The sequence below is a fragment of the Camelus dromedarius genome, chromosome 24, assembly GCF_036321535.1.
Source record: "Camelus dromedarius isolate mCamDro1 chromosome 24, mCamDro1.pat, whole genome shotgun sequence".
Taxonomy (NCBI): domain Eukaryota; kingdom Metazoa; phylum Chordata; class Mammalia; order Artiodactyla; family Camelidae; genus Camelus; species Camelus dromedarius.
In genome coordinates, this window is record NC_087459.1 from 20,743,390 (window position 1) to 20,759,137 (window position 15,748).

General features: G+C 46.5%; 1 protein-coding gene across 10 annotated transcripts in view; it reads left to right on the plus strand.

Moving 5' to 3' along the window:
- KATNIP (katanin interacting protein) overlaps nucleotides 1–15,748 on the plus strand; it is a 173,866-nt gene that overhangs the window by 83,317 nt on the left and 74,801 nt on the right. For all 10 annotated transcript variants that reach the window (XM_031433005.2, XM_031433006.2, XM_010990905.3 and 7 more), the window contains 2 exons: nucleotides 3,148–3,400; nucleotides 7,993–8,124. In XM_031433005.2, coding sequence (XP_031288865.2) covers nucleotides 3,148–3,400; nucleotides 7,993–8,124 — 385 coding nt within the window. The remainder of the gene's footprint in view (nucleotides 1–3,147; nucleotides 3,401–7,992; nucleotides 8,125–15,748) is intronic.

The window sequence follows — 15,748 nt, forward strand, 5'->3', positions numbered from 1 at the left end:
AACTGTCCAGTACGTTCTAGGATGTTTAGCCTTATCCCTGGCCTTTACGTACCAGTTGCCACCAGCCCTACCTTCCCCCAGTTGTGACCAAAAATATCTCCAGTAATTGCCAAATATCCCCAGAGGGGGAGCAAAAATCGTTCCCAGTCTGCACCACTGCTTTAATAAAACAATTCAGTGAGGCTGGGATTTGTTATCCCATTTTTATGGATGTCAAAATGTAGATTAGGGAAGTTAAGTAACCTGCTAAGAGTCACATTGCTAATGCTGCCTCTGAGGCAGGTGGGTCCTCTCCAGCCCTGCTTACAGCTTCTGCCCAGCCACTGGCATAAATTAGTCACTCAGCAAATACTTGTCAAGCATCTACTGTATGCCAGGCAGTGTTCTATTTGCTCAACAAATACCACTGGTACTTGATACTGGGCAGGGTGGGAGGGAGAAAGCTGTAAGAGATGGACAGCTGTATTAGTCTCCTACTGCTGCTCTAGCAACTGACCACAAGCTTAGTGGCTTATCTTACGGTTCTGGAGGTCAGAAATCCAACTTCCGTTTCACTGCTCTAAAATCAAGATGTCAGCAGCCCTATGTTCCTTCTGGAGGCTCTAGAGGGAGATCTATTTCCTTGCCTTTTCCATCTTGTAGAGGCCACCTACATTCCTTGGCTTGTACCCTTTCCTCCTCCTTCAAGGCCAGCAGTGTAGCATCCTCTCTGCTTCCTAACCTCTGCTCTCATCCTTATGTCTTCTTTCTGACTGATCTTCCTGGCTCCCTTTTAGAAGGACCCTTGTGATTACATGAGGCCCACCTAGATATCCAAGATAATCTTCTCCATCTCAAGATCCTTAACTTAGTTATATGTGCAAAGTCCCTTTGCCAATGTAAGGTAGCCTTCACCGTCCAAGGGTTTACAACTTTGGGGCCTACAACACCCTGTCTTCTGGCCTCCAAAGATTCGGGTCCATCCCTCATGCAAAATACATCCATCCCATCTCAAGGTTCCCCAAATTCTCAACCCATTGTAGTACCAACTTAAGTCCAAAATATCATCCAAGTCTCATCTGCTCAAAACTCCCAAATCTCATCACCTACATCTAAATTAGATAAGGAAGAGACTATGGGCATTACTTATCTTAGGGCAAAACTTTTCTCCACCTGTGAACTTGTAAAACTAGAAAACAAGTTATCTGCTCCCAAGTGCAGTGGTGGGTCAGGCACAGGATAAGAGGGTTTCTCTGTTACAAAAGGAAAGAAGAAGTTTAAAGGAAAAAAAAGAGTCACCAAACCCAAGAAATTTTAAAATCCAACTGGGCAAACTCCATTAGGTTTCAGGGAGTGGGAATAATTCTCTGTAGCTCAGGATTCCACCCTCTGGGCCCATGGCTCCACCTTGGGAGTCATTCTTCCTCTTTCATGAAGGGTAGCATGTATTTGCTGCTATGTAGTTTTATCAACCTGTTTCCTGCCTGTAGAATTCTGGGAGTCTGACAGCTTCCTTTTAGTTTGTCTTTTCCCTCTTCCATGCAGTCCTACCTGGCAGTGTTTCTGCTGGTGTGACATTTTCAAAAACGATGCAAGTCTCCTATGTATATGTCTGAGATTCACTCCATGACACAAGAGGCTCCTCCACAAATCCTTCCTGGATAATCTTGTCTCTACTCCTGGCTTCTACTGAGATGTCTAAGGGGGTTCATGTCTAAGCTCCTCAGTGTGACTGAGTACTCTAAACTGTGGCTCCTTCTGAGGTGTTAGCAAAAAATTGTCCAGCTGCACCCTTGGTTTTTCCTCCAGAGCATGCTTTTCTGACAGTGCTTCTCCCAATTTTAGCATCTTTTGCAACCTGGATAGGCTGAGAGTTTCCCAAATCATCAAGTCCCAGTTCCTTTTTGCTTAACAGTCTATCCTTTTCCTCTAGCACTTTACTCTAAGCAGCAAGAAGGAACCAGACTGTTCTCTTTAACACTTTGCTTGGAAATCTCTTCAGCTAAATATCCCAGTCCATCATTTACAAGTTCCATTTATCACATAACTACAGGACATAGTTTAGCTATGATTCTGCAACTATGTAACAGGATCTTTCTCCCCTCTCGTTTCCAGTGACATGTTCCTTGTTTCCTGAGCCCTCACCAGCAGCACCTTTAACATCCATATTTCTATCATTGGTCTTTTGGGGATGATTTCTCTAAGATGATCAAAATTTTTTATATGGCACTTCTCACTTCTTCATGAGCCCCCACTAATTCACTGGGTCCCGGGTTAAGGACTTGAATGTCTCTGGGGAGTCATTATTCAGCCTGCCACAGCAATTGTTAAGTTTATGGTCAACCATAAACTTGATTGTTTCTTGTTTTCTCACAACTATGTTAGATACCACAAGGCCTATGGGGACAGTATGTGTAGGCTGAGCGGACAGACTGGTTTTCCCAGAAAGTCCAGTTTACACTTTCTGTCGCAGTGTAAATGGAGTGGTGCCCTTAGTCCCTTTCTTAAGCATCCTGGCTTTGGTGATACATTTTCTGATCACTGTTAAGTGTAGATCTTAATGCTTTAAGATCATAAATCTACAATCTCATGGAGATGAAACATGTACGAAACATTATCAAACGGCTATAGTTGAGTCCTAAATGCTAGGACACTTCAGTGCTTCCAAGCATCCTTCGATACCCACAACTATCTGCCAGACATTTCACCAACTGGAATATCAGGATCATTTGGAGGCTTCAAAGTGTGTGGTCCCTGGACCAGCAGCATCAGCATCACCTTGTTAGAAAGGCAGACTCTCAGGCCCCATCCAGGACCCACTGAATCAGAAACTCAGAGGGCAGGACCCCACAGTCTGCTTTAACAAGCCCTCAAATCAAAACATATGTTACGCGCGCGCGCACACACCCCCACACACGCTTAGCAGCATCCTAGGCGTGTGAACACCACAATTAATACTACACATACTGCTCTGTCCGGAGCAGAGGGCTTGTTTGTCCCTGCCCGTTGTTTCCTCATCTTCAAAGCGATGGCATACATGGGTTGGGATGATTTCAGTAAATGTGAGTTTGGTGGGAATAGTTCTTCAGTTCTAACGATCGATTTTCAATGAGGTTTTCTCACAAGGAACATATTTCATTTTTCACTTCTCTTCTTGACTTTTGGCAGGAGCTAAGAAGAAGCCTGGAACTTAGTGTAAATCTACAAAGGAAAGAAAAGGATTGTTTCAGCGACGAGTATGACTCTATCGAAGAAGACGTACCCTCTGAGCCAGAGCCCGAGGATCATCCTAGAGATGACCCCCCTCCTTTCAGTGGAGACCCAGGCCAGAAGGATGTTTCCAAAGACCCGGAGACAGAAAGACACCCTTTCCAAGGCCCAGACACCCTCGTAGTGCTGGAGTTTAACCCGGCTTCCGAAAGTAAGCTCTGTCTTATGTGGCATTTCTTTGCCTTTGATGTCTCTGGATCTAATAGTAAGACCTAAATTTCCATCCGTACTGTGGATTCAGCTTTGGGAAGGCTGTCTCACAGGCCACGGGGTACATCAGTCAGGTCTCTGCTGATCGCAAGAGGCGAAGGCTCACAAAAGCTCACAGATGACCCTGAAATTCCGGATGGTAAATGTCTGGCAGGTAGTTGTCGGGGGCTGTCCTGGGCGTTGTAGGATGATCCGCACGCCAGCTGGCTCATGAAACTGACTTAAGCAAAAGGGACTATTTCTTGACTTGCTGACTGAGGTGTCCAGGGCTGCAGCAGGACTCATTTCTCTCCCCACTCCCTCCCTCCCCTTCCCTTCTCTCTTTCCTCCCTCTTGTCTCTGCCTTCTTTTGTCTTGGTATCATTCTCACACGCGCTTTCCTCACATAGACACAGAATTGAGACATTGGCTTTGCAACTCCATCAGAAAGTGGATTTCCCTTCCTAAAAGCTCCAGCAAATGTCCCAGGCCTGGCTCTGGAACTCACATTGGGGTCATGTCTCTGAACTAGTCCCTGTGGCTCTGATACGCCAGGTCCAGCCAACAGGACTACTGGAGTGTTTATCACCACCCAAACCACATGGACCAATAATAGCTTCCAAAGGAAAATCAAGCTAAATCTGAAGAAGGGAAGCAGCTGGCCACCGACAATGGCTATCCACTAGAAGAGGCTTTTCAGAAAAGACCCTGGAAGTTAGACTCAACAAGACAATTGGTGGGTAGCAGGGAGAGCCTACTGGACAGAGTCCTCGCCCCCTATCCCGAGCTGGCATGGCCTCTGCCTCCTCTTCCCTCTCCCTTAGGAGCTCATTCTCCCCAGAGCTGAGTGTGCTGTATTTCCTGAACCAAACCCCAAGCCCAACCAGGGGGGAAGCATGAATGAACAGAAGGAAAGAGAAGTGAGGGAAGGTTTGAGATCAAGCAGTATTTTCATCCGCCAGGGCTGCCATGACCAAATACACAGACAGGGGGTGCTGAATCAGCAATGGAAAGGTATTTTCTCACAATTCTGGAGGCTGGAAGTCCAAGGTCAGGGTGTGGGCAGGGCTGGTGTCTCCTGAGGCCTCTCTCCTGGGCTTGTAGATGGCTGTCTTCTCCCAGTGTCTTCACATGGTCTTCTCTCTGTGTGGGTCTGTGTCCTGACCGCCTCTTCCTATAAGACACCAGTCAGATGGGATTCGCGCCCACTCTCAAGGCCTCGTCTTACCTTCACTGCCTCTCTAGAGACCCCATCTCCAAATGCAGCCACATTCTGAGGTACTGGAGGTTAGGACTTGAACACGTGAGTCTTGGGGGGACAGTAATAACAGGCAGCTCTGGAAAGTCTACACCCAGCGGTTGGTGGCTCCAGGGAAGAGAGCATCCCGTCCCTCAGCCGTGCTCTCACCATGTTCTCTCACCTCCTTGCTCGGGCTCTTCCCTCCACCTCGATCACCACTTCGCCTCTCCCCTCCACTCTGACCCACAAAACCTGGCTGTGTGCTTTTCCCTCCAGGCTCAGCTCGGAGACTGCTTCCTCCAGGAAGCCTCCTTGGCACTGCCAGCCCAGCCAGCTAGGTTGGTGCCTCCTCTGCCCCATAGCATCATCATGGCACTCATCTCACTCCCCAGTTGCCTTTCTCCTGCTCCGGCCTATGAGCTCTGCCAGGAACAAGACAGGGACATGCCAGAGACAAGACAGTCATTTCTGGGTGTGAAGAACCAGGCACCGGGCCCCAGGCACAGTTTGAGAGATCCCAGGGCATAAAGTGAAAAGGGAGAACTCCTCTCTCTTGCCATTTTACAGTTTTTAATGATTAGATTGTTTGGCAGGCCTTGCATTGATCGCAGTGATGTCTGCTACGGGTGGGCGGGGGCTGCCCAGTCTGTGAGCCGTTGGGGGCGGCATGCCCACTTCCTACCGCCACTCTCAGCTGCCGCTTTCATCCGCAGCCTCGGGCTGGCTTCTTAGCCACAGCAGGACACAGGCTCCCGCCAAGAGGAGCAGGCGGGAGGCCGAGGGGCCTGTTATAAGGTCTTCCCAGACCCCAGCATGGGACTGAAGTTCTGAACTAATCCTGAGCATTTATTCAGGAACAGGCAGCCCTAACTGGAAAAGGTGTGCTTGGTTCTGGGCTGTTCCTTCATTCACTCACTGGGCACGGATCCGGCCCCAGGCACTGTGGGACAAGATGGGCCCAATCGTTCTCCTCCATCACTTAATCGTAGCAGGGAAAACAGACAATAAGCACATAAACCCATAAAAAAATAACAGTTGTCATCACTGATTGAGTTCCTAGTAACCTGTGTCAAGCTCTATTCCCTGGGCTTTACAGGTAAGTCCCTCATTTAATCCTCACCACACCCCCAAGGGAAGTCCTAGTCATTGTACTTGTTTTACAGATGGGGAATCTGAAGCACAGAGAGGTCAAAGAACCTGCCTAAGGTCACACAGCTAGAAGGGGGCAGAATGGGATTGAATCTCCAAGCAGTCTGAGCCCAGATCCTGAGTTCTTAATCATTCAATTGAATAAATGAACCAGATGAAGTTACAAAGCGATCGCTGGGCTTTGAGGAGCCTATGAGTCATCCCACTCCTCTCTGTTTCCCCTTCGAAGCTGTGAAACAACGAGAGGTGGCTGTGGGACTCTGAGAGAAAGTGAGCAAATGATCACCTTTCCCACTGGGTAGAGCTGGATTGGTGGCTGGTCAGTACTGCCCCTCTGCAGTAGACAGAACCTGTCCCCTAGAAGCAGGCAGAGCTGGACCGCTGATGGCCTCGGCATGGTGGAAGGGAGGCCGTGTGACCTGAGGTCAGCTTCCCCTGGAAGAGGAAAGGAGGAGGGGCTGAGATGAGCCCTGATGGCCTCCTACCCCCACCTTTGTCCTTCTTGTGAGTAAGGGGCAATGAGTGAGTGGCACAGAGAAAGACAGGAGTTATTTTCCCAGTGGAAAGGGGAGGGCTGGGTCATGGGTCAGAAGTTTGACGTGAGCCTCACTGGGCTAAAATCACTCTGTCAGCAAGGCTGTGTTCCTTACGGAGGCTTTGGGGGAAAATCTGCTTCCTGGCCTTTTCCACCTGCTAGAGGCTGCTGCATTCCTTGGGTCCTGGCCCCCTTCCTCCATCTTCAAAGCCAGCAACATTGCATCTCTCTGTGCCTTTCTTCTGTAGTCCCACCACCCTTTGACCTTCCTCTTTTCCCTGTGTGTGTGTTTGTATTTTATTGTGGTAAAATAAACATAACATAGAATTCACCGTTTTCACCATTTTTAAGAGACAATCTAGTGTCATTAAGTACACTCACACTGCTGGATAACCATCACCACTGTCTGTGTCCAAAAGGTTTTCATCATCCCGAACTCAAACTGTTCCTCTTCCACTTTTAAGGACCCTCATGATTACATTGGGTCCAAGATCATTTTCCTAGTTTAAGGTCAGCTGATTAGCACCGTTAATTCCCCTTGGCCTTGTAGCCTAACACAGTCACAGGTTCTGGGAATTAGAATGTGGCCGTTTTTGAGGTCCAGTATTCTGCCTACCCTCCACCCACGAGGCTGGCTGGGGAAATACATGAGATGGTGTGTGCCCAGGACCTACCCCAGTGCCACCTCCCTCCTTCCCCTTCCTTCCTTCCTCCTTCTTTCTTTTCATTCCTAATTCTCAGATTGTTCCAAGCAGTAATATTCGTGAAACTAAGGTTTGATATGCTAGTTGCTTTTTTTTTTCTGTACACATTAAGATAGACAGTTGCTTAAAACGCATCTGCCCCTGTAGCACCTGGGATCATCTCCTGTCCCACCAGTGGTCCAGGCACCCTTCTTTGGGAAACATTGACTATAAATCCTGGCCTGGGATCCCTTCACTGTCTGGCTTAACTTACCGCCATCCAGACCGCAGCCACTCAGCTGCCACATACATTGCATCTCTCAAGCCTACACACACACTGTTCCCTTTGTCTGCAATACCCTTCAGCAACATCCCAGTCATCTGGAAGGGCTTTCTTCACTGTTGGCTGCACCCCTGTCAGCCCCATCCTCCAAACTGCATCCTCCTTCTGATCCTGTTACCAGAAACCTTCTGTCCCAGCCCCGCTCTCATATCTATTCAACCATTCCTTATCCTTGGCTAGGCTGAGTCCCTCAAGGGCAGCAAATATGTTCTACTATGCTTTTCCAACTCCAGAATATCCTTTGTTGCACCGTTATTTTATGTACCATGCTGCCAATGAAGTCCAACACCCTATCGATGATAAGACTTGTCCCTCTTCAGAAATGTTCAAATTTGAGAACCTGTGTGTGTCCTAGAATAATTCATTTATTTACCAAAATATGGTGCTTGGCTCATCATGGCTCTCAGCAAACTTGTTTTGTTGTCAGCATTATTTACACCTCTAATCCCAAACTAGCATGGGGCCTGGCACAGAGCAGGGGCTCAGTAAATATTTATTGAATGCAGAAGTGGACGCACAAATTAACAGTTGCTGGAGCAGAGTGTGCTAGCTCTGCTTGCACTCAGTGTTTCACATATAAACAGCTGGGTTTCTTTTTTAACAGGTAAGAAAAAGGAAAGGAATTTGTCTGCTAAGCGGAAGGACAATGCTGAGGTCTTCATTCCCAGCAAACCTGAGCCAAATCTGAATCCCCAGCCCCCAACCGTGTTCCCAGACCAGGAGAGGGCATACTCAAGTAAGAGTTCTGGGGCCCCTGAGCGGGGCTGGGGCTGGGCTGGGATGACTCTCAGTGGGGTGCCGTGATGGAAGAGTCCTTGCGTCGTTACCCTCCTCCCCAGGACCTGAGCTGACCTTTGGCAAATGTATTATTAAAGGTCTCCAGAGAAACAGAACCAATAGGATGTGTGTATGTCTATATACATATATATGTATAGAAAGTGCATTATTAATAGGATGTGTGCGTGTATGTGTGTGTGTGTGTGTGTATATACACACACACATATATATAGAGAGAGAATATATTTATTATCACGAATTGGCTCATGCATTTATGGAAACTGGCAAGTCCAATCTGCAGGATAAGTCAGCAGGTTAGGGACTGAGGGAAAGTCAGTGTTCCAATTCGAAGGGCCAATGTTGCAGGTGAAGTCCGGAGTTAGTCCGCTGGAGGATTCTCTCTTACCCGGGGGAGGATCAGTCTTTCTGTTTCATGCAGGCCTTCAACTGATTAAGTGGGGCCCACCTATACTATGGAGGGTAAATCTGATTTCTTCTATCAATTAAAAAGTTACTCTCATCCAAAAACACTTTCTCGGAAACACCTAGAATAATGTTTGACCAAGTATCTGGGCTCCCCATGGCCCAGTCAAGTGGATACATAAAATCACAGGACTTCCTATTTCTATAACAAGATGTGGTAATAATTGAAAATTTATTTTATTTTTGTTTCAACTTTTAAATTAACTTGCTTACTTTATATGGGTAATAATACATGCAAGTGGTACTAAATTCTAAAGGTACAATCATATGATATCACTTATATATGGAATCTAAAAAAACTGACACAAATGAACTTATTTACAGAACAGAGACAAACCCACAGACATAGAAAACAAACTTACGGTTACCAAAGTTGGGGGGAGTGGAGGGATAAATCAGGAATTCAGGATTTGCAGATACTAACTACTATATATAAAATAGATAAACAACAAGGTCCTACTGTATAGCACAGGGAACTATATTCAATATCTTGTATAACCTATAATGAAAAAGAATATGAAAAGGAATACTGAATCACTATGAAACTAACACCACCAGAAACTAACACAACATTGTAAATCGACTATATTTCAATTAAAAGATTAAAAAAAAGTTTTAATTAACAAATTAAAGTTACAAGAGTTTATGGTGAAAGGTCAGTTTGCCACCCTACTAATGAAATGAGAGGGTCCATTGATTGAGTACTTACCATGAGCCAGCCACCATTGTAAGCTTTTATTATAATTTACTTATGTGTATTACATAGTTTACATACATGCTAATTCTATATGAAATTTACTTATCTATATATAAGTAAATTATATATGTAATTTATATATGCAAGTAAATTATAATCCTTATCATCAGCCTTTGAGATGGGGTCTGGCTTGTGCCACTTCTCAGATGAGGCACTGAGGCACAGAGCAAGTGACTCACACAGCTGGAAAGCAGCAGATCCAGGCCTCAAACACTGGTGGAGCAACTCCACTACTGTGTCCTTAACCAGCAGACTGCACACATGGAGGCAGCAGATGAATTGTCTCGGCCTGATGCCTTGGATCCAAACCAGTGGCTGCAGTGACCCTCTGGGGGCAGCTTGCTTCTGATTACTGTGACCCAAAGGACCTCAAAGAGCTCAAGGTATTCTGGCATCCCAAGAATTTGAAACCCTGAGGTTCCCCGGGGTAAAATCCAGCCCCAGCCAGCCAGCCTTCTTACACAAGAGGTCAGGGGTCCTGACCTTGCTGACCATGATGTTCCACCCATGCTGATGGACAAGCTGCAGGGACTGTTTCCCACAGGGCCAGGCCAGGGGACCTGGTGGTGGGAACCAACGCCTCCTCCAAACAGTCACTGTTCTCAGACCTGGACCAACGAACTCCAAGCGTGAGGCCTGAGGCTTACAGCTCTCTTCCCAGCAGCTCAGGGCAGATGGAGGAGGAGGAGGAAGTGACAACAACCGCTTCCACTTCCTGTGCATTTGCTCCCTGCTATGTAAATATTGTCTTGGTTTGGATTCCTCAGAACCTGACTCTGAAATAAGGATGCAAGAACAAGTAATTTAGTTGGGAGGTGGTCCCTGGGAGGGGACAGGAAAGGAAGGTGCTAAAACTGGCTTTATCACCAAACAAGTTCACTGGGCAAGTGGTGAGTTACCTGGCTGGAGAGCTCAGGGGGCAGTGCTGAGCAGAACCCTGGCATTTGACCACTGCTTCCTGCCCCAGGGTGAATGAGGGACCCACCCTCTGCGGTCACGGGTTGCCGACTGTTCCTGGGGTGTTGACCATCTAGCACTCTGGCTCTGGGTACCAGTGGAGCCCTGACACAGAGCTGGAGGTGGAGGTCTGGCTGGGGACTGTGGGCAGGGTAGCGCGCAGGCATTCTCTGATTAACCCTTATCAACCCCAAACCCGACAGGGAGAAAAGACTGTACTAATACAGCACAAGGCATTTTATTTTTTTATTTTTTTAAATTTTTCTAACACCTTTATTGTGGTTTGGTTCCTGTACAGTAAACTACACATATTTCAGATGTACAATTTGACGAATTTTGTTAGTTGTTTACAAGACAAGGCATTTTAGACAGCAAGTGATAAAGAGAGTGGATTGAAGGGAGAGTGTAACTGAAAGTCCGAAAGTGGTGTGATCTTTGGGCACAGCCGGATCCCAGTGATTAAAGTCTATCAGCAGTCTGCCTCTCTCCACCTCTTGGCTCCACTTTCTCCTTTGTGCCCTTCATTCTCAGATAAGCTCTTAGGGCTGCTGAGACAGCCACCAGCAGCTCTGGGCTGCCAGCCCACCTGCCTAGCAACTCTGGCAGGAAGCATGGTGGACTACAGCCTGACTGCCTGGTACAAATTCTGCCCTTCCACCCTCTAGCTCCGTGACCTTAGGCAGGTTGCTTAACCTCTCTGAGCCTATCCTCCCATCTGCCCAATAGGGAAAGGAATAATATTCACCTCCAGGGGTCTCTGTAAGGATTAAAGGGCTGGATGGATAGGGTGCTTAGAGGAGCACCCAGCTCAGAGCGAATTCTTGGTCAGGATCAGCTGGAACTGGTCCCACAACTGCCAGCAAAGCCTTGGAGCTGCTCCCCATTGCCTGGCACTGGGAGACACTGGTGCTATCATCAGAGGCAGAGAGAGTGGGTGCCAGGCAGCACACTCGAGGAATTCCCTTATGGATGCTGTTACCCCCATCTCCCATTTCACAGATGAGGAAACCGAGGCTGAGAACATGGAAGTTACTTGCTGAAAGTAACAGACAGGACAGCAAAGCCAGGGTTCACTCCCAGGCTCTCAGGCCTGTGCTCTGCCAGGTTGCTTCTCTGGGGCTGGCCGGCCACAGAGGTGGCTTTGTAGGCACCTGGGTATAGGTCCTGACAAGCTTGATTGTGACTCAGACAGTGTTAGGGCTGTTGGTTTTTCTGTCCAGTACGTGGAGCCCTCAGTCAGGAAATCGAGGCAGCCATCAGGGGGCCAGCAGTGAGCATCCTGGGGAGGTGCCCTGTGTATTAAGCACCTACTATGTGCCTGCCCCAGTCCAGGCCCCAGCTGAACCATTGTTCCTGCTCTCATGGTGTTTATTTTCATGGGCAGAGACAGATAACAAGCATGAAGATGGGGTGGTGACAACTCAGTGGTGGCAGGGCAGAGTGGTTAGAGGAGGACTTTCCGAGGAAGGGAGACGAGCTGAGACCTGAATGTCAAGGACTAACTCTCAGTAGAGGAGAAAGCCTGTGCAAAGTCCCTGAGGTAAGAAAGAGCTTCTCAGTTGGCTCAAGAATTGGGAAGAAGGCTGGAGCCTAGGGAGTGAGGGGAGAGCAACAGAGATCCCAGAGCCAGGATCTGTATCTGGACAAGCCACACAGTGCTAAGTCCCCTGCAGGAGGGCTGAGGCCTCTGACTTACGTCCTGCCTCATCAGAGAATGACCCCGGCACTGCAGCCAAACAGAGCCTGCAGTCAGGGGAACTGTCCACATCCCACTGCCACGAAAAGTCAGAATCCAGTGGGCAGAGTTAGGACCAAACTGATTCCTGGAGGCTTTTGGGCAACAGCCAGAGCCTAGAAAAAGGCCTGTGTGGGGCCCAATCCAGTCTGCACTGCTGGTTTTCGCCCTATGTGACAAATTAAAAATGTCTTTTCAGACAATTCTTCCAAAACAAGTTGTTAAAAGAAATGAAACACAGTAGTGTGCCACTGTGCAGGAACCTTCCAGAGCCTCTGGTACAGCAGGAGCAGCGTGATGGTCAAACATCCTTCCAAGTTGCCCTTCTGGGCTCATTGGGACCTGCCTCTTTCATGTACCAGCCACAGTGGCTAGATATTTCCGTATCTGGGTAATAAAATGAAGAGCCGGCACTAACCAAGCCCTGAATGAGTTCCCATGCTGTGTTTTGTACCACACTTGTAATCTTGCCTTTAATCATCCAGGCAACCCTGTGTAGTAGGTACTGCTATTATCAACACCATTATAAAGAGGAAACCAAGGCACAGAGAGGTTAAGGAATCTGTCCAAGGTCATACAGCCAGTAAGCAGTAAAGCCAAGTGTTCAAAAACCTGGCCACAGGGTATCTGTTCTTAATCACTCCACTGCATGTCCCCTCACGTGTCAACTAAACTGCTATTTGCTTGCGACAAACCCACATCAGCCTAGTCCCAAGCAGTGACATACCTAAAAACTACAGGTTTCAGTCACTTGTTCTGTTTTTTTCTAATGTTCTTTAATACAAATATATGACTGTTAATATTTTAAAAGTTAAATCATGTAGCAACTAAAATTGTTTGGAATCCTGTATTCGTTTTCTGGGGGCTGCTGTAACAAGTGCCACGATCTGATTGGCTTAAACAATAGGAAGTTATTGTCTCACATTTCGGGAGGCTGGAGAGTCCAAGATTAAGGTGTCAGCAGGGCCATGTTCCTTCTGAAGGCAGTAGTGTTGAACCTGCTCCAGGCTTCTCTCCTAGCTTCTGGTAGTCCCTTGTCTTGTGGCAACGTGCCTCCAACCTTCCCATGGTGCTTTCCTGTGCGCATATCTGTCTCTGTGCCCAAGTTCTCCCTATTTATAAGGACAGTGGTCATATTGGATGGAGGCCCACCCTAATGAGCTCATCTTAACTCGATCATCTGCACATACCCTATTTCCAAATAAAATCACATTCACAGGTACCAGGGCATTAGGACTCCAAGTCAACCCGTCACACACGCCTTCATGTACAGCATTTGGAGAAGAGCTTAATTCACTAACTTATAATCTGCCTTTCTCCAAGAAGTTCTGACATGTTCTAACAAATCATGTGGTACAAGAAGACTTGAACAAATATGTGAGGAAATGAGGGGGAAGAGAAAACAAGAGTGGGAACAATAAGATGGTGCCGGGGGTGAACAAATGAATGCCGGAGGGGGTACCACTTGTGACTCTGAGCTTCCCAGCCACCACAGCAAAGAAGCATACATTCATATAAACAACGCGTGTCACTGGGTCCATCCGATAAAAATCAGATTACCAGCTGTCCTGGCACTTGGTTCTTAGTTTGTCCCATCGGTCCCCTTAAAGAAGACACTGTTTGAAGTGGTGGAGTCCTCATTTTGAACAGGTTTGGAGCTCAGCCTTTATCTGTTAAATATACGTGGTTCCTACACAAGCCAAATTTGAAGAAAGTTGAAAACCATGGCATTGTCATCACCCTCACACTGAAGTGGGATTACACTGGAGCCACATGTCATACGGGGATGAGGTGCTATAGGTCAAAAAAAGTGCAAGTGGCTAAAGTTACCCTTGGAAATCCCTCAAAATGATGATCAAATGTAGCCTGTGTGGTTCTAGCTAGAAAACCCCCTGTAGACGTATCATCTTTCCTTAAGCCCAAGAGAGTCATTGCTCCCCCAGGGCAGAGACAATCACAGCTTCTTGGCCCACCTCCGAATGAAGCAGATGGCTTTCTTTAGGGTGTGGGTTGTAAGGAAGATGTGTTTTAAGCACTGGCATGATGCTGAGGTCACTAGAATGTTCATACGGCCAGAGACACAGGACCCTGAGACTTCCTAAGAGGACAGAAGAATCAAACCAGCTCACCCTCTTCCCAGACGAATCTGGACTCCTTAGATGCTTTACTAAGGGGGGAATGTCTTTTGGGGGGACATAGAAAATCAGTCTTTTTATATCTTCCTGATGAATTGAACATTTTATCACCATGTGTCTCTTCTTTGCTCTAAAATAATGCTTTTGCCTTAAAGTCAACCTGCTTTTTTTGGTTAGTGTTTATGTGGTGTATCTTTTTTCATCCTTTAATTTTCAAACTGTCTGCATCCTTGCATTGAGGTTTGTCTCTTGTAAACAGCATGTAATTGGTTTTTATTTTTATCCTCTAACAATCTATGTGTTTTAATGGGCACATTTAGTCCATTTACATTTAATGTAATTGCTGATATATTTGAGTTTAAATCTGCCATCTTATTGTTTGCTTTTTATTTGTTCCGCCTGTTTTATGTGCCTCTTTTTCTTCTTTCTTGCCCTATTCTGAACTGATTGCTTTGTATTATTCCTCTTTTTTCTTCTCTATTAGCTTGTTAGTTATACATTCTTTTATTATTCTTTTAGTCATTACCAGAGATTGCAACATGCATGCATTCTTGACTTATTTGAGTCTACTTTAAATTAGCAAGTTTACCGTTTCTCATTCAGTGGAGAACTTACAACTCTGTAACTCCATTTACTCCCTTCCCAATTTAAATGCTATTATTGTCATGCATTTTAATTCTCTGTAGATCATAAACCTCATTAGACATTATTATTATTATATTATTATTATTAGAATAGTCAAGAGTAATTTAGATTTGCCTAAATTGTTAACCTTTCTGTGCCCTTCACTCCTGGCTGCTTCTGGGTCACCCTGACTCTCAGACTGTAACCCCGAGTCTGTCAACAGCCCTGTTCAGTTTCTCAGCCTTCCAGGAGCTCTTAGAATCAGCAGCACTTTGAGGGGAAACACTTCCCAGGTGCTGGGTTCACCTCTCTGGGTTTCTCTTCTCCTGCCTATAACCCTTCACAGCCCTGTTCACTTTCCATGCCTTCAAACAGATTTCTTTTTTCAAACAGATTTTTACCACACTATTTGGTCCAAGTTTTCTAGCTGTACTCCAAGGAAGGATTGGTCTGGATTAGCTTGTCTGCCATTACCAGATGTGTAACCTATTGCCTGCACTCTTAAAAGAGTTACATCTCTCCTTGCGCTTTTATCTTTGCCCAAGGTCATAAAATTGACTTTGTGTCAATTAAATGGACATATGATGCAACTCCACGAGAGGGTAATTCCTCTCTGGCACTATAATTTTCCCTGGTGCTAATGAAAGGGCCTTATGTCCTGGATTACTTTGGTCTCTATCAATAAGCCTTCCAGGAAACTTCCAGAGGCCTGTTGTCTTGTTGAGGATGAAAGAACATTAGTCTTTAATGCAGAAAGTTTACTGTCCAAGTTGTCAGAGTGCTCTAGGGAAGTGATATATCTGAACGGCTTTTCCTAGACAAGCTGCCAACCATGGAAATAAAGTAACACCCCTCAGCATGAGTGATTTAGAGGACCGTGACAGCCCTACAC